The sequence below is a fragment of the Microcaecilia unicolor genome, chromosome 1, assembly GCF_901765095.1.
Source record: "Microcaecilia unicolor chromosome 1, aMicUni1.1, whole genome shotgun sequence".
NCBI lineage: Eukaryota > Metazoa > Chordata > Amphibia > Gymnophiona > Siphonopidae > Microcaecilia > Microcaecilia unicolor.
Window position 1 is genome coordinate 651,695,048 of NC_044031.1, and position 26,264 is coordinate 651,721,311.

At 43.4% G+C, this 26,264-nt stretch overlaps 1 protein-coding gene across 2 annotated transcripts in view; it reads right to left on the reverse strand.

The window, feature by feature from the left end:
- Window positions 1-26,264, reverse strand: part of PITPNM1 (phosphatidylinositol transfer protein membrane associated 1) — a 121,857-nt gene that overhangs the window by 7,750 nt on the left and 87,843 nt on the right. For both annotated transcript variants that reach the window (XM_030185981.1, XM_030185971.1), the window contains exons 13-22: window positions 24,274-24,473; window positions 20,302-20,495; window positions 20,054-20,224; window positions 15,942-16,103; window positions 7,708-7,856; window positions 7,431-7,541; window positions 7,194-7,310; window positions 6,644-6,792; window positions 3,073-3,222; window positions 949-1,132 (exon numbers count right to left, since the gene is read on the reverse strand). In XM_030185981.1, the coding sequence (XP_030041841.1) occupies window positions 949-1,132; window positions 3,073-3,222; window positions 6,644-6,792; window positions 7,194-7,310; window positions 7,431-7,541; window positions 7,708-7,856; window positions 15,942-16,103; window positions 20,054-20,224; window positions 20,302-20,495; window positions 24,274-24,473 (1,587 nt within the window). The remainder of the gene's footprint in view (window positions 1-948; window positions 1,133-3,072; window positions 3,223-6,643; window positions 6,793-7,193; window positions 7,311-7,430; window positions 7,542-7,707; window positions 7,857-15,941; window positions 16,104-20,053; window positions 20,225-20,301; window positions 20,496-24,273; window positions 24,474-26,264) is intronic.

A 26,264-nucleotide genomic window follows, 5' to 3' on the forward strand; every position in this document is an offset into this window, starting at 1 on the left:
AGGTGACCACTTGTAAAATTGACCCTTATATGCCTGATTGTTTTTATAGCTCTGTTAATGTATACTTTTGGGCACGTGGGGAAGGTCAAATAAATGGGAGTTTTGCTCCAATTCATATCAGTCTCCTTCAGTCATTTTTCAGTGCTTCTAGTGTGTCTGTCCAGGCCATTCACAGATTTTGCAGCCTCAGCAGACTCTTATGCTCATTCTGTGTGTTTTGGGAGAGGAGTTCAGGGGAGACTTTAATTTGATAGCCCTAGCCACCAAAAATAACTTGTGTACTCACCCCCTAGGGTCACCCTCAGCCCCACCATAATAGGAGACTGGTTAAAGAAGGCTGAGAAGGGATGAGAGGGGAAGATGGAAAGCTGGTTGATAGGTGAGGGGTGCAAAGAGGGAAACAGGACTAAAATTTAGCCGCATGTTAAGAAACAAAGACAAGAGAGATATGGAGAAAAATATGAAACGGAAGAACGGTGCTGATAGAGGTAGAGGAGAAACAGAAAGACAACACAGGAAAAGAACTTACAACAACACAAGGGAAGTAGAAAAGAAACTGGGATGAGTCCATATTAGAAAATTAAAATACCCATACAACAATGGTAGAAAATAAAAAGATTTTCCATTTTTAGAGATAGGATTATGTCACATTTAGGAAATATGCATGATAAATCACATTGTCCACAACTACAGAACACTTAAACACAAAAGCATGGGGCAGGGCAGAGCAGGGAGGAGGAAGAAAAAGCTGGTCCTGGTTCTAGGACAATGCTGTACTCCAAAGGGTCAATATTCTCCCTATAACTGAATCACAGGCTACCACAGGATATTCTTCACTTGTCCAGTATAAAACTGCAGCACCATCTCCACCTCTGCCTCAGCAGTACATGAGAATCCTAAGAATGATGTGTGCATGGCAGTGGTCATTGACAGGTTGATTGGGCCTACCTCATGCACCAGGCTCTGGAGGAAGACAGCCTTCTGTCGCAAGGGATCATGGGTCAGACCATCACAGAAAGACACCACACCATGCGGGAAGTTGTGCTGAGAGAGCCAGGCCACCACACGGTGCTTCTGCATGTCGGGCCGTCCTGTGACATACACAATCATATACCCAGAGTCCTGCCAGTGCCTGGGAAAGATATAGACACATACTGAGTTAATTATGGTATATTTCCTAAACATTCATTTTGTCAGGGCCAGCTCTTCCATTATGAAAACTGAGCAATCATACAGAGTTCCAACATTTTATCGCTGATCGGCAAAAGAAGGAGCTTAGCTATACGGGGTTTATGTCCTTGAAACAGCTTCATGCGAAACATGCGCCATGTTGGACTATTTTGCCCTTGAGCCGACAAAGCTTTCATTAAATTCCTAATCATTTAAATCATAATTTTGTTGAAAAGTTAAAGTATTCAAGAAAATATAGAAAAATTTTAAATTTAAATGAATAGACCGATGACAATCTGTACGCTTGATTCTCAAAGCCTGAAAACTGTTTGGCTTTGAGTCGCACAACTGAGGTCTGTTTAGAGTTTCTTTATAGTTATCTGGTGAAATATTTATCTTGGATGAATAGCGAAATCTCCAATTGTATATAGAATGAGTGGCACCCTAGAGTTTCACTGTCCATTCTTGCTGTGCCTTGAAAGAGAGGGGGACTGTGCTCACTACATATTAATGATTTTTACATTGTTGCACAGCTTCATCTAGCTAAATGGTGGCATGAGGGATATCCAGATCAGCATGGAGTCCACATGGGAAATGAGGCAGCTGGTTTGATGGAGTTCGGCTCCCTCCTAATCCTAGACTGGAGCCAGTAAATGAGATGCTGTTCCTCTAATTTACAAAGTTGCATGCACAATTTTAGAATAAGGGCAGTTTATTTATTGGGATTTATTAACTGCCTATATGAAGTGATTAGATTTATTAACCGCCTTTATGAAGAGATTCATCCTATTACTCTGCCTCTTAATGCGATAGAATTTATTTTCTTAAAGACGAGTTAATGAAGGATTATTATTATCTACATTCTGCAAGGCCCTAGCATACTGTGAGTCCAAAGGTAAAGCTGCTTACCAGCAGAGATGGGAAAATAATGGAGGACAAAACTTGACAGAGGAACCGCAGTCCAGTATTTGGGGTATAACTGGAAAGAGTTCTACGTGCGCTATGTATTTGGACACCCAGTATAAGATCCAATTTCAATGTTATACAAGACCAACGCTCCTGCACAAAATGCACTTGGGAACCCCAGTTGCACGAAAGGGAAAATGTACAGGCAGGGGCACCTACAATATGTGGTGATGTGAAAAGTTCGGAGGCAGCTTCCTCTATTTGAGAACGTCTGGGCCCCTTTTACAAAATGTATGTCCCAAGAGTGCAGAATGCTGTTGACAACGTGCAGGGGTGGGCGTACGTAAGGTCCGGGTTTAAAAACTTGGAAGCAGAGTATGTTGTTGTTATAAACATCAATAGCTGCTACTCATGATGTATTGTCTTGGGATGGTCTCTTATCTGCACCCTTCTTCTCCACCGATAACCCCAGACTCCGTTCCTTTTATTTTGCTGCACCATTTGCTTGGAATAGACTTCCTGAGTCGGTACTTCAAGCTCCATCTCTGGCTGTCTTCAAATCTAGGCTAAAAGCCCACCTTTTGATGCTGCTTTTAACTCCTAACCCTTACTCACTTGTTCAATACCCATGTTTTATCATTCCCACCTTAGTAATTCTGTTATCTCTTATTTGTCCTGTTTGTCTGTCCTGATTAGATTGTAAGCTCTGTCGAGCAGGGACTAGTGTACAGCGCTGCATACGTCTAGTAGCGTTAGAGAAATGATAAGTAGTAGTAGTAGTAGGATGGTAATGGGGACTGTTGTAACTAAGACATAAATGTACACTGTGTCATTATTAAAGCATTTTGTTTTGCAAATTGTTGAATTTAAAATAAAAAGTAAAAAAAAAGAAAAAATGGAAAGAGAGAAGCAGAGGAGCAAGCAAAGAGATATGAGAAGGAACCAGAGACTGCATGAGGCATCTTCCTGGGATCCCTGACCTCACGTCACACTCACCTCACCACGTCCACAGCACCGGCCCGCACTTTGGGGTCGCTGCCCATGATGGAGACACTGGCAGTGAATGAGCCATCGATACTGAATACAGCACACTCCGTCTTCTTCGCGACAACCGTCAGGTATGATTCTGCATAGGTGTGATCTCCCCTGCAACACCAGGGACAGCAGGAAACAGCACAAGAGACACAGAAAAACAGATAACGAGAGAGAGAGAATGAGAAAGATAGTGAGAGACAGAAAGAGGGGCAGTTCATGAGACACAGAACTACTTCTTTCACTCCAATAGTGCAGGCAGACGTCTGTGCAACATTTCCCAGCCACAGGGACTGATTAGTTCAGGGGAACTTGAGTCCAGCCAGACCAGCCGTGGACACAAGGGTGCCTACAAGGGGACGCTACATAGCATTTTGGACTAGTTAGAGCACTGGGCTGACAAACAGGGAAGCCTGGTTCAAATCCTGCTGCTGCTCTTCCTTGTGATCTTGGGCAAATCACTTAACCTTCCACTGCCAACAAAAACTTAGGTTGGCTGTGACCATGAGGCGGGAGCAAACACGGATGCTAGTATGGCGCTAACATCCTCTAGCACTCGTTTGCTTCTGGTCATCGGGGTATAAGATTCTAGAGTACTGTCAGTCATGCATGCAATTGCAACATTTAGCTGCAGCCATTTTGACATGGCGTTAAATGACCACACCTACATGTTGGCGCAGAAATGTACATTTACTCTAGTATTCTATAATGGAAAGTGCATGTGTAAATGCAACACAAAATTTGTGCTTAGCCTGCAGCATCCTAGCACCATTTCAGTGACCTTTTCAGAATGACCCCCCATATCTGTTTAACAAACCTGCTACACTACAACTACATTGAAGACTTGACAGCAACAATCCCTTATCTATGAAAAGATAGCACACAGTATATAAATAAGTCATGCACATTCCCAAAGATAACACCAGAAATAAAAGACTTCCCATACGAGAACTAGCAGGAAAAAATGTTTAGTTCTTGGCGAAATAAGAGAAACAGCTTCTATAATGGCAAAATGGGGGGGGGGGGGGTGTATCTTACCATCATGCTAGAAATACAATCTGATCACAATCTGACCATTACTTGAACCCAGGAATTGACTTTGTTTCTCTTCCGTGCAATGCAATTCTTTTTCTTTAGCACTTTAGGGACAGTTTTGAAATCCAAAGCCTGGGGAAGCTTTTACTGGAGATGCAGCCCAATGGCTAGTGAAACAAGCTGAGAATCACGGAAGCCTGTTCAAATCCTGTCGCCACTCTTTGTGATGTTGGACAAGTCACTTAACACTCCAATGCCTCAGGAACAGACTATAAGCCCTCCGTAGACAAGAAAAATACCTACTGTACCAGAATGTAACTCGCCATGAGCTACAAATGAAAAAGGCATGAGCTAAATCTAAGCTCCCTTCCCCCTTTCCTACAGCACATATGTGCAGCTGATTACCTCAATTTTTGGGTGAACTGGGTGGGCATGACCCACTCATTTCCTCTCTGCCTGCTACTCCTGTCCCCTGCTCCTGAAGCAGTAAAAATGAATACTCTGGCTGGCGGGGATCTCCAGGCCCCACCAGTTGAAGAATCCTCTCTGGAGACCTCTCCAAGTAGTCTCATGCTCGTCGTGGCAGTCAGCAGCACATTTCCAGCCACCGGCACTGCCCCTCACCCCATATATACTCAGTTCAACCAGCATTCCCCCATACACGCATTTGTGGGGGTGCCAGTTGAATTCAGCATACATAGGAGGGGGGAGGGAGTGCTGGTGTCAGCAGCTGGAAACATCCTGCTGACTGCTCCGGAGATGAAACTGCCGGGCTGGGGGGAACTCCAGAGAAGACTCATCAGCTGGTGGGGCCTGGGAATCCCCGCCAGCTACATTAATGATGTGCACCACCACTAGGTGGGCCTGAAGCGAAACTGAGTTGGCCACTGCCCACCCGTGGCTATGCCATTGGCTGATTAGTTAGCATAAAATCTAAATACTAAAATCGTTCACATGCTTTCTTTCTGCTAATTGTGGTCAAGATCTTGGGGAGGAGAGTTAAATTAACATATAGATTTTGGAAAAAGCTTTAACACTTCCAGGAAAGCTTGTTCAAACCCAACTTAAAGTATTTGCACTAAGGCATCCCCCAGTTTTAGGGGGTAATTTTATAAATGATTTGCATGAGTAGCAGAGCATTTTACACATTCAAGCAGGCACTTATAAAATTGCTCCTCTGTATACATTCCTAACAGTAGTGGCTAGGAAAAGATAGAGCTTACTTTTATGTGATATATATGTAGTGTTCCTAGGGACAGAGAATGGGTGTAATAGTAGTTGGATCAGCACTTATGCATGCAGCTTATAAAATACACACATACCCCAGAATTCTATATATCACGCTTCAATTTCCAAACGGAAATCGAAGTGTATTCCAGAACAGTGTGCATAACTTAATTAGTTAACAAGCTAATCAGCGCTAATTGGATGTTTACAAGCAAATTATCAGCACTAATTGGCATTAATTAGAATTTATGCACACTACTTGCTAAGCGTATTCTGTAACGTGGTGCGTGCAAATTCTAAGTCAAATAGTTGAAAAGTGGGAATGGTTATTTAGGCATCGAGATTTACACCAGGTTTAAGTAGGCGTAATTGACTGCTACTAAATTTAGTTGTGCGGAGCAGCACTCGGTATATTCTATAATGTATGCCTAATTAAAGTGTACTTTATAGAATACACTTTGATTTCTGTGCAGAAATATATAGAACGTAGCCCATAATGGCCAGTCCTTACTAGCACATATACACACAAATCCCTGCCTCTCTTCCCTTGCCTTTTTTTTCTCCCTCCCTTTCGTATCGTTAGGATTATTTTGTTCCCTTCCCCTAATCCCTTATTAAGAAGAAATTGTAACCTAGCATCCTCTTGTGTTTCTCCTTCCCCCTATTCTATAAATCTTGGTTTCTCTATTTTTATTAATTTAACTATAAACCACTTAGATTTGTGTTATATGTAACAAAGCTGAACCTTTCTTTTTCCCAATCACTTTCTCTTTCCTGCTCATTCTCTCTTCCTTTTGTTGCTCTTTATCTCCACACCCTTCCTCCTTCTCTTCATTCTTCTTCCATCACTTCTCCCTCTGCCCTCCTCCCCTCTTTTACTCTACCTTTCATTCTGCAGCTTCCCCTCTATTCTACCTTTCCTCTCCTCCTCTCTCCTGTTCTCCACCCATCTGAGCTCTTGTCCCCACCACCACCACTCCTCTTCCCTTTACAGGCCCCCCAAGGTCTGCTGGTCTCTTTTCTCTTGACCCCTTCCCTCATTTTCCCCTACTGATCTCCAAACAGTTCAGCTTTCCAAAAATCACCTTAGGGAGATAGAGCTAGAAGGGGGAAGGTCAGCAAGCAACCCAACCACCATTCATTCCCGTCTCCTGGATGAACCCCCCCCCTCCCCCCAAGAATAGTATTTTCTTAATTTACAGTATAAGCAGTAAGTGCATAACAGAAAGCAAGGAAACGACAGACATTGCATTTGGACTCATGCTTTTCTCACCTCACCACCATCCGGACAGGATACATTCCAATCCCTAACTGTTTGTCCTCTGCGATCACAAAGGAAAGCCGTCCACTGTTTGTCGTGACCTCAGTGCCAAAAAATATCCACTTCCCAGACAACGGCTGGGTCATGATGTAAATATCAACCTTAGGAAAGAAAAATGGATTTAGTGCAGATTAAATGTGAGGTACGGCCTTCCCCAGTCCCAGCCTCTCCCAGCAGGAGCTGTTGTATGGAATTGTTCATGAGCACTGGCTGGGGGGGGGGGGGGGTGATGGTGGAGTGAAGTGATGTAAGAGTTTTGGTTTGGAGGGGTGCAGGAAACACTGGATCTGGAGGGATGGTGAAAGAGTTGGTTGTGAGGGGTACAGTAGAGTTGCTGGCTGAGAGAGAATAGCATAAGCATGATGACTGTGGAAGAGTTGAGGAAAGGAGTGGAGTGTTGCCAGTTGGGGAGGGTAATATAGGAAGGAGCATTAGCTATGAAGGGGTGTATAGGAGCACTGGCTGTGGGTGATGGTGCAAGATGCTGCCTTAGACCTTTTACCTTTTCACCCGTGAGTGTCACCACATCCAGAGGTCCATACATGAATCGACCAGTCAGCACCTGCGCTTGTCCCTCAGAGACGATGACATCATTGGAACGGTGGTTGGATGTCACATTCTGAAACAATCACCGCATGTTATAATGGAATACATTCCCATCATCACGGATCTCCCTTTTGGGAGCCAGACATGCTCAATGAAGTGGAAGAGGACTTAACAGAGAGAGGGAGTCACATACCCTAATCTTCACTTGTGTTCTCTTGCGCTGCCACTTTTCTCGGGGTATTGGGGGGCTGTATATTGAGGCCTCTTCACACTCTGACAGCAGAGGAGTCTCCTTCTCTATTACCTGATGGCACAAAAGCTTTATAGCTTTACCAGTCTACACATGACCCAAACCACTCTCCACACACCCATCCCATCAGGTAGATGACATCTTCCCCTCTCTCAGTCTCTTCTCCTCTGTTGTATTCTCTTCTTGTTCTCTCTACTGCTAATTTGCATTCATTACCTACCTGCCGCAAAATGAAAGCCACGACATCCGTAGACTCCCAGTAACTGGCGTGGAAGAGGTGAGGCAGGGTGACGGTGGGGAAAGCGGTCAAAGCATCAGGACAGTATAGTGTGTAGTCAATCCGCTTTGTTCCCCACCACCTCTCCAGAACTGCAACAAGAAAAGAGGTGTGAACCCTCCCTGACAGATGTGGAACGTCAAGCATAAAAATAAGACTATACAATCAATCCATACAGTCAGACTTTGCTATGGGCTGATTCAGACTGGAGGACCAAATAGTCCTTATCTGCCATTGGCTTCTAACCCTGTCAGTTCCTGTCCTATTCGTTCTTCCCTCAGCCTGGATCACAGGGTGCTCTCTGAGGTTTCAAGGCTAGAGGGAAATAAACCATTCAGAATCTTGTGATATTTTCAACAATTCAACCTCGTCTCACTCTCTCCAGTCCAGATACTTTTGCAGCTTATTACAGATAAAATAAGAACAGCATAAATAATTACCAACAATCTTGTGATCGTTTCAAAACCAGTGGAAAATGACTAGGAACACATTAATCATGGTGAATTAGCTCAGAGTGGGAGGGAGAAATAAATAGAACAGAAATTGGCAGAGGTAAGAATCCTGTTCTAGATTGTTCTTCTCAAATCCTGAGCCCACAGAGACATAGCAAAGCAGTACCTTGCTGGCTGCAAAACAGTGACAACTAAATTGTCAGTCTCCCCTATGCTGTCTTTAAAAATGCCCACTGTGTTATACTACTACACTTCGCTTTTATTCCACAGCTACCTTTAAAGTTCTGTGCAGATTACAAAATATCAAAGATTTCTGAGAATGTAGTAAAAGCGGTTAGCTTAGCGGGATTTAAAAAAGGTTTGGATGGCTTCCTAAAGGAAAAGTCCATAGACAATTATTAAAATGAACTTGGGGAAAATCCACTGCTTATTTCTAGGATAAGCAGCATAAAATGTATCGTACTGTTTTGGGATCTTGCCGAGTACTTGTGACCTGGATTGGCCACTGTTGCAAACAGGATGCTGTGCTTGATGGACCTTTGGTCTGTCCTAGTATGGCAATACTTATGTACTTATGTATTTACGAATACAATGGAATCCAAGAATTGCAATTACATTAAATCCAAGCAAGTAACCTAAGACAAATACTTATTAAACAGCCAAGTTTTCAAATGTTTAAGAAACACCAAATAATCAGTAATAACTCATATAAATGCTGGTGAAATCCATATCATAGCAGACTGATAAACTGAAGAATTGAATATTTTACAAGATTTGAGCCCCTTTACAGTTGGAAAAGTAAAAGCATCTGGTTACAAGTTTTGCTTGTAGGATTATTGTGAAGAATAGTAATCCAATTGCAAATATAAGAAGGAGCAAAGCCATTTAAAGTCTTAAAAATGATAGTACACAACTTGAACTGAACTCTGGCCTTGACCAGCTGCAGTTCAATTAATAATGGAGTTATTGATTTAAATTTACTTGTAGAAAAAAAAAACAATCTAGCAGCTGCTTTCTGAATTGGACCTTTTTTTTAGCAAAGTATTTGAACATCTGACATACATAACGTCACAATAACATTCTGGATAAAATTAAGGCCTAAACTCTCAGCCTAAAATGCACAGAACTAAAAAAATTTATGAACTGACCTTAATTTCTTCACTGCATAGAAAGGTTTCTGACAAGAGAAAATCATCAAACTATTGACCTCTACATCTAAAATTTTAGAACGAGACTCAAATTTAAAAGAATCTAAAGCAATTTTAAAACCTTGGGGAAGGACGCGATGGAACAGAGTGGTCACTGAATTGTGAAGCTCCTCTGTGACCCCTTTCCATTGGCTATTAAATTTGTTTTGCACTACAAAATCTACTTTCTGGTCTTGGGAGATACTCGGGAGTGTGGCCCCAGTTCACTGCAGTACATCAGTGGGAGGCTTTATTGGCTAGATAGCGTCAAAAATGCTGAGAAAGGAGAGGGATAGTGCACACGCAGGACAGTAAGATGGCAGCCCTGCGCTTTCCTCCAAACCCTACTATCAGCTCGGTTTGGGCTTCCGAGATTACCGCCAAGGTGAACTCAGCAGTAGATGCTGCCCTGGATCAGCAAATCTTTGATAGAGCTGAGGAGGCCCATGAACGTCTAGACACCATTGGACCGGAATTTGATGCTCACCAACAGAGGACGAGTGATTTGGAGGACCAGGCCCATTCCCTAACTCAAAATCAGCTCCTGAAACGCTTAGAGGAGATAGAACAAAAAGTAGATGATCCTGAAAAAGATTCAGACGCAATAACGTGAGACTTGTTGGCCTCCCCAAATCTTTAGCTAACAGTAGCACATGGTAATGAAAATGCTGCTCTCCACAATACTGGCACCTTCGTATGCTCAGTTTTCAGCGCATGCCTGCTGCAGACTACCAAAGTGGAGACTGGAGAGAAGCATTTTCCCACCAGCTGAGATATTTTTTTGATGTGAGGGTGGGGGAGAGAACATTTGGTGCCCACCCACTTCTTGCCTAGGCCCACCCAAAATCTGCTGTCTGTCTACTGTGTTTCCTCTCAATTGTCTCTTCTCCAAGCTGATAAACCCTAACCTGACTACTGGTTCTTCACAAGGGAGCCGTTTCATCGTCTTCATCATTTTGGTCGTCTTTCTCTGCACCTTTTCTAGTTCTCCTGTATCTTTCTTAGACGTGGCAACCCAGAATTGCACACAATACACCAAGTGCAGTCATACCATAGATCCAAACAGTGGCATTATGATATTCTCCAATTTATTTGAAAAAGGTGTGAGCTAATCCAAATATATAAACAAATATTCCTTTCAGAATTATTTCTAGCACTTCATTTGCTTTTTTAAACTGCTGCCACAAATTTTAAAAACTGTTCACCCTGTGCATACATAAAACAAAGTACTGAGAGGCCAGGTGAGTTTGGGTAATATAGCAATACACATTTTTGGCACCCACTTTTCCTACACATACTTTTCCCCTGAAATACAATATACATAAGTTTGAAAATGCACAATGTCCATGGATACATTTTCCCTAGTCAGTTTTGAAATGGAAAGTATGCATATATTTGCAAAGTTAAGAGGAAATTTAACTGAAGCCTTTGCTTCTATTCCACAGTTTTGAGCATTGCCGTATTTGTTCAGTACAGCATATAATTTTAGCTTTAGCCATGAGGGAGCAGCAAAGTCTATGTTAACTGTTATTCCACTATGGCCACAGCTGCAGGAGGGAACTGGATATCTCTGATCATTCTGCAAATCTGTGGAAACAACATTTGTAGGCCCAAGCACCACAATAATCCCATGTTATCATACTCACTCGACTACAAATAGAAGCAGGCTCTTTTTTAGTCAATTATATAACATGGACAGATCCAAGGCAACTGACTATCAAGATGAGCTGCCTGTGGTACAGGTTGAGAACTAGAACCTTCCGTCTCCTCATGAGCAGTAAGAAGGAGGCAAATAGACCATCCATCATATTCCAGACAGTCTGAGCCTGCTGAAGTCAGTGCTTCACACATGACCGCTTAGATTTCTTTAAGATTCTCATTCAGTAAGCTTTTCTTTTTAACTACAGACACGGAACAGAAGAAAAGCTGTAGTGAATCAGACCCTAAGTGTCCCTACAGAAAAACAAGTCGTCACAGGGTCAAAACTGTCAGCAGTGAAACTATCCACCAGAGAGTTCTTCCTATGACGTACAGAGACCAGTGAAGGGACAAACATACAAAAAAGAATAAAGTTTTCAAGTCTGTTACCAAAGATTTAAAAAAAAAGTCAAGTGATGACAGTCTAAACCATCTGAGCTCTACTAATTAGTTGAGATTTTTAGTGTTTTAAAAATAGCTGCTTTTTCACCACAGAAAAAAAATATACTATCTGCCTAAGTTGAAAACTCCTGTTCGCTGCAGTACCACATAGATAAAAAGAAAACAAAATCCCATGAGTAACATCTTCCTTGACCCGAACTTCCCAAACTTGTCCTGGATAAAGTGGTGTGGGAGTTGTGTTAGTCCACTTTAAAGGTAATACAAAGAAATAAAACACAGTGAAACAAAATAAGGAAAATACGGTAACACCTTTTTTTTATTGGACTAACTTAATACAAGGTCAGACACCGACCTGAAGAAGAGGGCCCTGCCTTTGGAAGCTTGTCAAAAAATGTATTAAGTTAGTCTAAATCTGTCCTAGGCATCCCACAGCCATTTGAGTTTTCAGGATAGCCACAAGGAATATACAGGAGATGAATCTGCATTCATTTGAGATCCAGCATATGCAATATATCTCATGCAAATTTATTGTGAATAAATTGAAAACTCAACTTGTTGTAGCATCTCCAGCAGAGGCTCGGGAAGCCCCATTCTAGACACAATTTACCACTACTTCAGCAGGAGGAAAGTTTTTTTCTCCAGCTTCCTCACTTGATCTCTGAGGGCCCAATACCAGTGAGTGTTGACCTCTCTGCGCCAGGGCTTAGCCAGACCTCGGCGGGAGGGGATCCAGAGCCCAAGGTGGGGGGCACAGTTTAGCCCACCTCTCCCAGCCGCCAACCCCCCCTGCCACTTTGGACCCCCCTCCTGCCGCCACCCCTCTCCTGTCCCGCCGCCACCAGGTACCTTTGCTGGCGGTGGTCCCTAACCCCCGCCAGCCGAAGTCTTCTTCAGCACCGGTCGACTCTGGCACCTACGCTGATGATCTGTTTCTAACTCCTGATGTCCTGCTTGCACATCATGTATGTAGCCCCGTGCATGCAGGATGTCGGGATTCAGAAACAGATCATCAGCGAAGGTGAATGAGTCGACCGGCGCTGAAGAAGACTTTGGGGACCCCCGCCAGCAAAGGTAGCTGGTGGTGGCAGCGAAGGGAGCTCCAAAGTGGAGGGGGAGGGTCTGCGGTGGGGGGGGGGGTCAAAAGTAGATGGGGCCAGGGCTTAATCTGTGGGGGCCCATGACCCGTGGCCCCACCTAGCTACACCCCTGCTCTGTGTAAAATGGCTGTCAGCACTCACAGTTGCCTTGGGAACTAAAGATGCTGTTTCCACACATCTACCAGATGCGGTCCCTGCCACCACTGAATCTGCAATCCTTGCCAGTTATTGCTGCTATACTGAGGAGAAGCCAGAGGGAAGAAACCCAGACCTTCAGAGACAGGAGCACAAAAGGCACGACTCCAACATGCTAAGACCAAAAGTGACCTGGAGAGGGAGAGGCAAGAGGTTCTCTTTTGCATATATAGCTGAGTGCAGAAAAGATCACTTTAGTACACCTGGCTTATAGCGAGGATGGTTGGTCTTGAACCGTTAGACTGCGGAGAGTATCCTATGGTAAGAATTTATGAAAGAATGGGACAGAATCCTAGGGGCCTGATATTCAAAGAGGTTTAACAGGGCAGAACAAGCTCCTGCCCGGTTAAACCCTGCTGAGCTGGCCGACCACTGATATTCAGCAGCACTTAGGGGGTCTTTTACAAGGGCGTGCTAGCGTTTTTAGTGCGTGCTAAAAATAGGTACGTGCTGAATGGTAGAGACACCAATGCATTCTTATGGGCGTCTCTAGCGTGCGCCTATTTTTAGTGTGCCTTAGTAAAAGACCCCCTTAAGTAGGTAGCACCACTGAATATCAGCTCTAACCAGGTTAGGGGCAGTCCAGGGTAGCGTTTGGGAAGAGCTGCTAGCACTTTAACTAGTTAGCGGTGATATCCAGTCTGCTAACCAGTTAGCAGGGGGTGGGGGTGCTTTTACTAACGTGCACCGAAAAAAATGTCCTGCACTGTTGTAGACGCGTGTACAGAATGCACACAGGTCCATTTTTTAGCGTGCCTGCAAAAAGGGCCTTTTTTTGGCCAAAAATGGTCCATTTTGGGCCTTAGACCTTATCGCCACCCATTGATTTAGTGGTAAGGTCTCACTCGTTAATCGGGCGCTAATTGTCAGCGCGCGTACACTGCAGATTACCGCCCGGTTAGTGCCACGCGGTAGGAAAAAAATTTTTCTGCTGCGCGTATTGGACACGCGTAAAAAATCTAATTACTGCCCGGGGCAAGCGGTAGCTGAGAGGTAGTTCCAAACTGACGTGCGTTGGACATGCGTAGGCACCTACGCACCATAGTAAAGGGAAGGGAAATGGGACTTGATATACCACCTTTCTGAGGTTTTTTTTTTTTTGCAACTACATTCAAAGTGTTTTACATATATTCAGGTACTTATTTTGTACCAGGGGCAATGGAGGATTAAGTGACTTGCCCAGAGTCACAAGGAGCTGCAGTGCGAATTCAACTCAGTTCCCCAGGATCAAAATCCACTGCACTAACCACTAGGCTACTCCTCGCCTGCCCTTGCAGATCAGCAACACGGCCACGCAGGCTTCTGTTTCTGTGAGTCTGACATCCTGCACGTACGTGCAGGATGTCAGATTCACAGAAACAGAAGCCTGCGCGGCCGCATTGCTGATCTGCAAGGGCAGGCTTCTACATGGAATGTTGCTAGTGGAATAGCAACATTCCATGTAGAATCTCAAATAGGGAAAGGGAAATGGGACTTGATATACCGCCTTTCTGAGGTTTTTGCAACTACATTCAAAGTGGTTTACATATATTCAGGTACTTATTTTGTACCAGGGGTAATGGAGGGTTAAGTGACTTGCCCAGAGTCACAAGGAGCTGCAGTGGGAATTGAACTCAGTTCCCCAGGATCAAAGTCCACTGCACTAACCACTAGGCTACTAAAAAGGCCCCTACGTATGTAGATCAATTTAGGACAGAAAAAAAAAAAGCTGTCTTAACTTTATCCACCAAGTTAACTGGACGCCAGTCTGAATATCATCTGGTGCCTGGTTAACTTCCAGGTCAGCGAACATACCCGGATGTTCAATGCTAGCAGCTGCACGTGCCCCTGAAGCTGTGAGTGGCTTACAGGTAGAGAGCGGCACAGGAATCTGTGAGGATCCCCTCCAGGTCCACGGGGATCCCATAAGGATGGAAGCAGGTCCTGCGGGTTTCCCGCGGAAGTGTAGTGCCAAATAGGCTACTTATCCTTTCATTGTGTTTCTAAGCTAGCTTAGCAATTATAATGGCACTAAAAAAAATGAATGGATATGGCTGATAAGCATTGAAATCCCCATAAGCACTGAGAAGGGAAGTTATTAACATGGGCTACTGTTAAGTTGGATTATTTTTCCACAAGTCAGGTTATTTTAGAACAGGGGATGGACGAGGATGGAGGAGATTGCTTACAGGGGCGGGCAGGGATGGAGAAAATTCCCTTGGGGATGGGCGAGGATGGAGGAGATTCCTGTGGGGGTATGTGAAATTTCTGTCCCCATGCAACTCTCTACTTACAAGTTGCTTACCACCACAAGCTGAATATTGGGCCCTACATTTCTACGAACCCCCCGAATATTCAAAAGCATTTAACCGGCCAGGATCAGCACCTGGATGGTTAAATGCCCCATAACTGGCTATCTGCAAATTTTCAGTGGGACATGGCCAACCATGACCCACTGAAAATTCACAGTTAGCAGCTATCCGCCAATTTTCAGCGCATCGCAGGCTAAGTGAATACCAGGCCTATCTTTGGCTGGTTCAACCTTAACCGGTCAGTGCTGAATATCAGCTTGGCCAGTTAAGTTTTAACCTGCGAAAAATAAATCAGATATAAATTGTTATCACTAGCTAGAACCACCAGTGGCAATCTTTTCACTAGTTGTCCTTGCAAATAAGGCTGCATTCCGATCACAATTTTAATCACGATTAATCGTACAATTAAAGCTGCATTCCGATCACAATTTTAATCACGATTAATCGTACAATTAAAGGTATGTTATTTTTTTTACCCACTGCAGTTCCTTGTGACTCTGGGCCAGTCACTTAACCCTCCATTGCCCCTGGTACAAAATAAGTACCTGAAAATATGTAAACCGCTTTGAATGTAGTTGCAAGGAGCTGCAGTAGGGAAAAAAAATAACATACCATTAATCACAATTACAAATTTTAATCAAAATGCAGCCCTAAAAAAATTAAAGAATAAAAAGTAATGAAAAGATAATAAATACAAAATACAAATTGAAAAATTACAAATTAAAAAATCTAAAAACATGCAGAATAGCTGTAAACAGTCTTACGGTTTTCAGAGCCTACTTCAGAAAAGGAAGCCTACTTGCAAGCTTTCAACAATGAACTCCCCAAAGAAGAATCCTATGAAAAATAACTTACTCTTCACCACCTCAATGGTGGTGTCTGCTGTCCCCGTGACTTCACAAGAGATATTCAGCTCATTGGTTTTCCAGAATCCACAGAATCCACCAGTGGGGGTCATGGGCAAAGCAGCTTCCAAATCATCCATGAAAAGAGAGGAATGAGCCTGTAAGGCATCCGCTGAGCCACCAAAACAAAATAAAAAGAAAGAGAAATTGATGAAAAGCAAAAATACAGTTAGTTGATTCATGGACATTCTTTGCCCATGTTCCTACACCTGGCTCTGCTAATGGATTCCAGCACTGTCTCCCCTAAAGAGGCCTTTTCCTTAATCCTGGGATAATGCCATCACTAATATGTTCCATTAATACAGGACAACCGGAAACAGGCGGAACTTCCTTCTACTAACGTGAGAAGGGAAGCATGTGAGAGAGCTAGAAAATTATCACTTGAAAACTGAAGGCACAGTCTGGATCTGAAACCCAAAATTCAAGATGGACACAGAATTACTGTAACTGCAATCATAAGCAAAACCTCAGCACAAACTTTACAACTTTCTTTGTATCGCTGCTTCTGCTTTCTTTTTTAATTGTGCATGCGCGTCACTAATGCTTGTTCAGCATATAGGACATCCTCTTGGTCAAAGCTGTACTCTTAGAAAGAGGAAGGGATAGTAGATGGTATGGATAGGCAGACTGGACAGCGCCAGTGTTAGCAAATGAGGGGCCCTGTGCAGACCAGTTCAGGGAGCCCCCCCCTCCCCGGCTCCTTGCCTAGCCTCACCTCCAGCTCCTTAGCTAGCCCTGCCCCTTTTGACAAGATGTTTATTAAAAAAAAATGTATATGCATTCCCTCCCGCCCGCCCCCCTCCCCGAACCTCAGGTTGCTTTCCCTGAACCTATCTTAATGCGCTTTGGTGGTCTAGTGGCCTCTTCAAGTCTTGGCAGCCATTTTGAAGAATGTGGCAGCGGGCAGGGAAGAGTGGGGTTCCTTTCTGCCCTGCAAAGGCCACTATACCACCAGGGTGTGCCGCGTTAAGGTAGGTTTGGGGAGGCTCCTGGGAGCTTGAGGACCTGTGCGTCCACCGGTCACCCCCGCCTAAGACCAACCCTAGGATAGGCCATATGGTCTTTATCTGCCATCACTTCTATGTGTCTACATTTAGAAAGCTGACATTCCTCCTGCCTAACCTCCTCCTTCACAATCAGATCTGCAGCAGTAAGCATGCTCTCCTACTTTCTACAGTTCTTCCCTTTTCCCATACTTCTTGATTAAGATCATCACAAGACTTGCAATACTGAGTCATACCAAAGGTCCATGTAGCCCAGCATCCTTTCTAATGGTGGCCAATCCAAGTCACAAGTAACCAGTAGAATCCCAATAGCAAGATTTACCCTCAGGGATAAGCAGTGGCTTTCTCTATGTCTACTTTAAGAATGGTTTATGGACTTTACCTCCAGGAATATGTTCAAACCTTTTTTTAAGAGCTAAAAAGAGTGGGGAACAAAGGATGGCTCTTCAAAGACACACTATGGAGCCATGGGCTGTGTGAAATACAGTCTTTATTGGTAGTTGAAGACTCAACATGGCACCGTGTTTTGGTATGGAAGTCTGCCTCAGTGACTGACTATAGATTGGTCAACTACTGTAATGTTAGATCTCAACAGCTAAGATGACGCAGTCTTTAGGAAGACGCAATATCACATCTAAAAAGTGCCTGATATTCTGGTGCAAAGCTTTGTGTTGAGTGAAAAATAATTATTTTCTCCTATTTGTTTTAACTGTGCTACTATGTACCTTCATGGCATGTCCCCTCGTCTTTGTACTTTTTGGAAGAGTGAACAATCAATTTGCATTTACTTGTTCAACTCATGATTTTATATACCTCTACCATATCTCTTCTCAGCTGTCTCTTCTTCAAGCTGAAGAGCCCCAGCCTCCTTCGCCTTTCCTCATAGGAGAGTCATTCCACCCCCTTAATCATTTTGGTCGCCCTTCTATATACCTTTTCTAATTCTGCCATATCTTTTTTGAAATCTCACGACTAGAACTAGCATGTGTAACATGGGGGAAAAGTAGCTAAGGGAACAGGGAGCACACACCACATCCCTGCCCTGCCACTCCTTTGCCCACAGTACTGTAACTCAAGAAACTAAGAGGAACCTAAAGGAGAGGAAGGGGAGATTGAGGAGAATGTGGGAGTGGGATAACAGAATAAAATATGAGGAGATAGGGAGAGATGGAGAAGAAAGAAAGGAAAAGGAAGGGAGAGAAAACTAATTTATGTACTTGTAACAGGCATTCTCATTGAACAGCAGGGTACAAGTCCTTACAATATGGACAACGTCACTGATGGAGCCCTTGAGGGAAAGCTTCTTCAATTTAGTAAGTACTACAAGCTTTTGCTTCACCACACATGCACACCACTTCTCGCCTCCTGCTGTCGCACAGAACCACCTCAGTCCATTTATTCAGCTTGAGTAGAATAAAACTCCTTGGGGAGGAGGGCAGATATGTGAATCCTTGCATCCTACTGTTCACCGAGACAGCCTGCTGCCAGGTAAGTAACTTGTTTTTTTCTGAAGGCAAACAGGATAGAAAGTCCTCATAACCTGGACTCCCTAGCTACAGGCTGTCTTCAAGAGGAAAAAAGAAAAGAACAAGGCGCTGCGGCATGCAGACACTTAACATATTTTCACTGGCGACTAGTTGGTTTTGTATTTTTTTTTTTTTGTAAGGCAGCCTGGAACAGAAAAGAAATGGGTCTGGAGGAGAGCACTTGGATTCCCATGCCCTGTGAAATTTTAGATGACTGATTGGCCAAACCTACTGTTGCATCAGGAATTTTTTTCTACACAATAGAGGGCTCTGACTGTATGAACAGATGTCACTGTTGCAACCCTTCAAATTTCCTCCTTGGAGGCTGATCTCAAGTGGGTTACTGATGCCACCATAGCTCTGATATTATGAGCTGTGACACGACCCTGAAGAGTCAACATGCCTGGGAATAAGTGAAGGAAATGCAGTCTGTTACCCAATTAGAGACTGCCACACTCATGCAATAACTACTACTACTACTTATCATTTTTATAGCGCTATAACCTTGTGTGCACATTTTCGTGCTTGGTGTGCAAAACTTCGCACACAGATTATAGAATAATGCCAGTTACAAGCATAACTTAATTGGCAAATTAGTCACTAAAGCCCTATTTACTAAGTAGCGTTATAGGCGTGTTAACATTTTTAACGCGCGCTAGCCATGTACGTGCCTACAACATCCCTATAGGCGCCTACATGGTTAGCGTGCACTTTAAGTGTTAGCGCGCTAAAAACACTAATGCACCTTAGAAAATAGGGCCCTAATTGGCATTAACCAATAATTGCCAGTAATTGGAGTTAATTGGCACTAATTTGCAGTTAAAAAAAAAAAAAGAAGAAGTGTCCCCCTAGTAATAGTCCACAGAAACAAAAACAAAAACAAAAGAAGGGGCAGATCAATATGGTTCCAAAACAAGTGGCTTAAAGGAAGGATGACAACTAAAATGACTCAAAAGACACAACACAGTCTTGCGTTTCAGCGTCACTTGCGCCTGCTTCAGGAGTCAAACAATTTGTTCAGCCTCAGATGACAAATTGCAAAATGTAAGGGCAAAATCAACCAATATTTCAGCATCCAAAGAGATGAAAAGCAAAATGACAAGGCAAAAAAAACTTTGAACCAAAAACAGTATGTTACAGTGCATCAAATACTTTGTACAAGGGGTTTTAATTCAACTTGCACTGAACAGATTTACCAGAAGTAAAATTTCAACCAAAAAGATCTTATCCAACATCATGTACATGGTATCATACTCTTCCTATTTAACACATCTTCATCAGATTATTTAAAGATCATATTATTTCAAGAGAGTTCTGTTTTCCCTTATTAGCATAAATTGATTTTTTTTTAGAGATAGTAAACTTCAGGCCTATAAGACTGATCAATTCAACTTTCCTAACACAACTATGGTTAGTTAACAAGGAAGCTTAATGTGTCTCTGTCTCTCACTGTCTTTCTCTGCTTTCTCTACTGCTGTCTGGTATAAGTGAAATCTCTCTCTTTAAACATCTAAGCTTGGGCAGAAGCTTACCCAGCAAAGCTGAGTTTCCATCTCCCAGCGGGAATTTCTGATAGCGTGGGATTCCAAAGGGTGAGATGGCATGGAATTTCTTGGCCAGCAGAGGTTCCAGACGAGAGGCACAAGGGTCAGCAGAGTGGAATAAGTTGTAGATTTGTTCACAGGCTGGACGCATCTGAGACACTGGATGCAAAAGGAAAAAGACATCTTAGGTAATGAGCTTTGTCCCTTGCTTGTCTTCTCCCACTACAAGATCTTACCGTCTACAGTAGGCATCACAGTCTTCCGCAGAGCAAGCACAAGCCCCAAAGGAGAACCAAAGAGGAACAATCCTGACACTTTGAACTCCAGCCTCCCTGTGGCTTCACCGGTATCTAGGGTAGTGCTGGTGGGGTTGGTGGAACTGATGGGTTTATGAGCCTCCATCTCAGACTTCAGCACACTGGCCTGCAGGCTGAGGGAAAAGAAGAAGGAGTTTTGGGGATATAATGTAAAAGCCTTTTGAGAGCAATAAAAACATATGATATGATTGTTTTGTATATTGCCCATAATTCCCTGCACTTGCTTTCCCACATTCCCAGATGACTGCTCTGAGTCTTTTACATTAAATTCCAAACATTCCTAGCAGAGATTCTGACATTTTCCAGACTCTCCTATACCACCATCCCAACAGGGATCCCTACATTACCCACTCTCCTAAACCATTTTCCAGCAAAAACTCCTATACATCTTGGACTAGTCCCCCTAAATGTTTGGTTTTTGGAGGTTTCCTCCGTTATTAATTGCTTTAGTGTATTGGGAAATGGGGGTCTTTTTATTGGTTTTACTTTTTTCACTTATTAATTCCCCAGTCTCCCTGACCTGCTCACATCACTCCAAACTCTACTTTTCCATCTGTAACTCACTATAACATTAGTTAATATGAAAGCTCCCTATGACCTGCTTTTGATTGGGTATTTTAAGTCATATGATTGGTCTGGGTGGTTTCTAAGTTGCTTAATGCCATTGAAAAACCACAGACAGAAGATTGAAAATTGCTGCAACTTGGTAACTATTTTTGCCTTGCTGAATTTCAAGTCAAAAGTTTCATGATGCTAGGGTGCACTTTTAATATTATTTGCAGTCCTAGTAAGGTCAAGAAAATAGTTAGGCTAGTGTAAAAAACACTGACAAAAAGAGTACACAATGCTGGTGGAGTCCTCTATGGAGTAGCCCTTAAGTAACCTGCCTGGGTGAAACAGTGGCTGTAATAATATTCTTTAGCATGAATCTGTATGAAGACGTTTAATGAATTCTTAAGCTGCTTTTAATTTTTTTTTATTTAAATCTTGGTTATGGGCTTATTCTGTGGTATGAGTCCATAGGAAGATGGTTAATGGACTTTTACATACTAAGGTTTTAAATTAGGAAGTTGCTTCAATCAATGTTGCTAGAGCCTAAAACTATTATTTAAACATTGAGGGCTAGATTCTATATATGGCGCCAAAAAAATTGACACAGAATAACTCGCTATTCTATAAGCCGCACTTAAAGTTAGGCACGGTTTATAGAATCGTGTTTACACCCAGGAATCGCTCCTAACTTTAGACGTGGCCATGTGTCCTAACTGAAACGTGGTGCAAATGTACTTACCTACATTAGGGCGTGTATCCCCATTATTGTATAACAATTGGCATAAATTTTAGGAACACCCCATTATGCCCATGACCCTCTTTTTCAGATCACACATAAATTTAGGCGTGGATCCTGTGCCAAAATTTAAATGCATAAATGTCAATTAAATCTCATTAGTGTCAATAATTGCTTGTTAAAAAGTCAATTACTGGTGCTAATTAGCTCGTGATTCAATTAAATTGCACACACAATTTTCTGGCAACTTTTATAGAGTTCTGGGGTAACAGTATTTGATGACTAAAGATGTTACAGACTTCCATTTACATTATGTGCTCCATGCATTAAAGAGGGTGAAATTAGGTCTTTTCTCTGCTTCTCAACCCAGTCCTTGGGACACACACAGCCAGTCAGGTTTTCAGGATACCCACAATGAATACGCATGAGATGGCAACTCCATACAATGGAAGTACTGCATGCAAATTTCTCTCATGCATATTCATTGTGGATATCTTGAAAACCTGACTGGATGGGTGTGTCCCGAGGACTGGGATGAGAAACACTGGTTTGTAAGTCCCTGCTTGTTTTGCTGGATCATCTGCATGTATTTACTTGCTCACAGCACTCCCAGCAAACACTCCTCAGCTGTACACTGCATTACTGACAGTCCCTTCCACCCAGTCCCCACTACTCGGGTGAATGCAGTGTTGGCAGGGCCTCCTGACCACAGCCCCCTAACACTGGGAACTGCTTGTGCTTCATTTGGTGTTTTTTTTTTTTTTACATATTTGTTTATAAAGTATTTCAAATGAAACCTCAAACATGATACAGCTGAACATTTATATACTCAAAGGAATGGTGGAAGAGCATTAATTATAGTTTCATACCAATCTTGCTCAGAGTTTGTTTGTGAGACAAGGGAGCAAGGAGATGAACAAAACTGACAGAAACAAGAAAAACTGTCAGTGTAAGGTTTAGTGCTTAACCCAAGCAATAATCCATGACTCTCACCTTTTAAGAAGTCATATGCTATCAATTTGTGTAGTTATCACAAAATAAAAAAAAAAATACCAGCTCTTACAGGCTTCATATCACAACTTCATATAGAGGAACAACACATTTCTGAAGAGCTAGGGGCTAAAGGATCCCAGTATTTCAATAAGATCTCTTAATCCAAATCCTTCTCTCTATGTGTGTTTAATTCCACATTTAACAGTGCCTTAGCCTCACTAGGTAGGACACATACCCTGGAGAGCCACCCTCTTAGCCTTAATCGGTGAAATATTTTCACTAATTGCAAGCAAATTCTCTACACTTAGCTTGAGTAGCACACGCAGTACTAGTCAAAATATGTATCCCAAAGCTGTTCCACTTCAATTTCTTTGTCCCTGCTAAGGACAAAACCACTATCTCTATAATATTAAGCTAGAAAGGTGAGAGACAAAGTGCCACCAATGTATCCCACTGTTCACAGCTGCAGGTTGGCCAGTAATATTAATTAAGTGGAGCCTCAGTCATGCCATTTAAGTTGGAGGAATGATAAGAACCATAGAAAATGATAGCAGATAGAGACCACATGGTCTTTCTAGTCTGCCCATCCAAACTTCTACAGTTCCTTCTTTTCCCTCAGAGATCCACAAAACCTGTCCCTTACTTTCTTGAATTCTTCTACTATCCTTGTCTCCATCAGCTCCACTAGGGGTCTGCTCCATGCTCTAGATTCACTTATGAGGATTGATCCAGTTCTGGGTTTAGCCCATTGCATGCAGGGACCTGTAGTTCTGATTTCTCAATTGCATTCTTTAAGAAAAGCACAACTACAAGCCACCACATGCAATGGACTAAACCCAGAACTGGAGACACCCCAGCAGATGAATCATGAGCCAGCTGGCCACCCTACACACATCCACTACCCTTGCTGCAAAGACATCTTTCTTTAGTGTACTCCTGATAGAAAAATTGAAATATTTCTACACTTTTAAATTTTGGTAAAATCTGTGACAAAAGTATCACTTAGAAGGGTAATCATAGTCTCATTACCTCAGTATTTGAATCTGTCCATGCCTCACTTTCTGTTTGCAAAAGGGCAATGGGCGTTGCCTCAAACTATCCCCCAAATCCCTAGAATCACCGGGGTCGATAGTCAGCCGGCAGTGATCAGCATTTTGCTGACTGCTACTTGCACTAAACCCAGAAATGTAATGCCGGGCCGTGTCCGGGCACCAGCACTGAATTTGGGGGTTTGTGGAACCAGCTAACGCATAGCCGGTTAAGTGAGATATTCAGCATAAACTGTGATGGGTTACCGCATAAAGACAGTACTGGCTTTTCTGCGGTTACCCTGGCCAGTTAAGTTCTGAATATCGACTAGTGCTGACTCTGCCCCTGGAACACCCTAGTTTTGAGTTTGGCACTAGCCAATTATTTTCAGTGGCACTAACCGACTAAATGTTGCTGAAAATGACCAGTTAAGCCCTGAACAGGTGATTTAGCCGGCTAGGAGCCGTTTCTAGCCAGTTAAATTGTGTTGAATATCAACCCCACACTGTACTGTGGGGAAACCAATTCTATTTTCAGATTCAAAAGCAACCACTTTGCTTTTGACCATCTTGGTTTATTACCTGCACAGGAATGTTTGGTGCTGCCTGCCCGTCTCAGCTTCCAGTGCAGAGAAGTCACCGCGCTTTTGGGATAACTCCATCATACTACTGCTGCTCCCTGGTGGCTCAGGGCTGCTCCGTCTAAGATCCCCAATTAGCTCTGCTCCTTCTGCTGAGGAATCCTTCCCTACATGGATCCCAGGGCACAAGAGGTCTGTGTTCTATAAATAAGCATTAGAAGAAACATGTGAGGACAGTATTTCCTCCAGATTTTTCCCAGCCTCACACTGAACATATTATGCTCTGACACGCGGAGGGGCATAATCGAAAGGGACGCCCAAGTTTTGCTGAGGACGTCCTCGCAAGTCCCAATGGAGGGGCGGGGAAACCCGTATTATCAAAACAAGATGGACATCCATCTTTCGTTTCAATAATGCGGTTGGGGACGCCCAAATCCTGAAATTTAGGTCATCCTTAGAGATGGTCGTCCCTAGACTTGGTCATTTCTGAAATTCGGCGATAATGGAAACCAAGGACGCCCATCTCACAAATGACCAAATGCAAGCCCTTTGGTTGTGGGAGGAGCTAGCTTTCATAGTGCACTGGTCCCCCTCACATGCCAGGACAAAAACCGGGTACCCTAGGGGGCACTTCAGTGGACTTCATAAATTGCTCCCAAGTACATAGCTCCCTTACCTTGTGTGCTGAGCCCTCCAAAACCCACTACCCACAACTGTACACCACTACCATAGCCCTTACGGGTGAAGGGGGGCACCTAGATGTGGGTACAGTGGGTTTCTGGTGGGTTTTGGAGGGCTCACATTTACCACCACAAGTGTAATAGGTAGGGAGGATGGGCCTGGGTCCACCTACCTGAAGTGCACTGCACCCACTAAAACTGCTCCAGGGACCTGCATACTGCTGTCTTGGACCTGAGAATGACATTTGAGGCTGGCATAGAGGCCGGCACAAAATATTTTTAAAGATATTTTTTGAGGGTGGGAGGGGGTTAGTGACCACTGGGGGAGTAAGGGGAGGTCATCCCCGATTCTCTCCGGTGGTCATCTGGTCATTTCGGGCACCATTTTGTGCCTTGGTCATAAGAAAAACAGGACCAGGTAAAGTCGTCCAAGTGCTCGTCATGGACGCCCTTTTTTCTTCCATTATAGGTCAAGGACGTCCATGTGTTAGACATGCTCAAGTCCCACCTTCATTACGCCTCCGACACGCCCCCTTAAACTTTGGTGGTCACTGCGACGGAAAGCAGTTAGGGACACCAAAAATCATAAGTACATAAGTACATAAGTACATAAGTAGTGCCATACTGGGAAAGACCAAAGGTCCATCTAGCCCAGCATCCTGTCACCGACAGTGGCCAATCCAGGTCAAGGGCACCTGGCACGCTCCCCAAACGTAAAAACATTCCAGACGTTATACCTAAAAATGCGGAATTTTTCCAAGTCCATTTAATAGCGGTCTATGGACTTGTCCTTTAGGAATCTATCTAACCCCTTTTTAAACTCTGTCAAGCTAACCGCCCGTACCACGTTCTCCGGAAACGAATTCCAGAGTCTAATTACACGTTGGGTGAAGAAATATTTTCTCTGATTCGTTTTAAATTTACCACACTGTAGCTTCAACTCATGCCCTCTAGTCCTAGTATTTTTGGATAGCGTGAACAGTCGCTTCACATCCACCCGATCCATTCCACTCATTATTTTATACACTTCTATCATATCTCCCCTCAGCCGTCTCTTCTCCAAGCTGAAAAGCCCTAGCCTTCTCAGCCTCTCTTCATAGGAAAGTCGTCCCATCCCCACTATCATTTTCGTCGCCCTTTGCTGTACCTTTTCCAATTCTACTATATCTTTTTTGAGATACGGAGACCAGTACTGAACACAATACTCCAGGTGCGGTCGCACCATGGAGCGATACAACGGCATTATAACATCCGCACACCTGGACTCCATACCCTTCCTAATAACACCCAACATTCTATTCGCTTTCCTAGC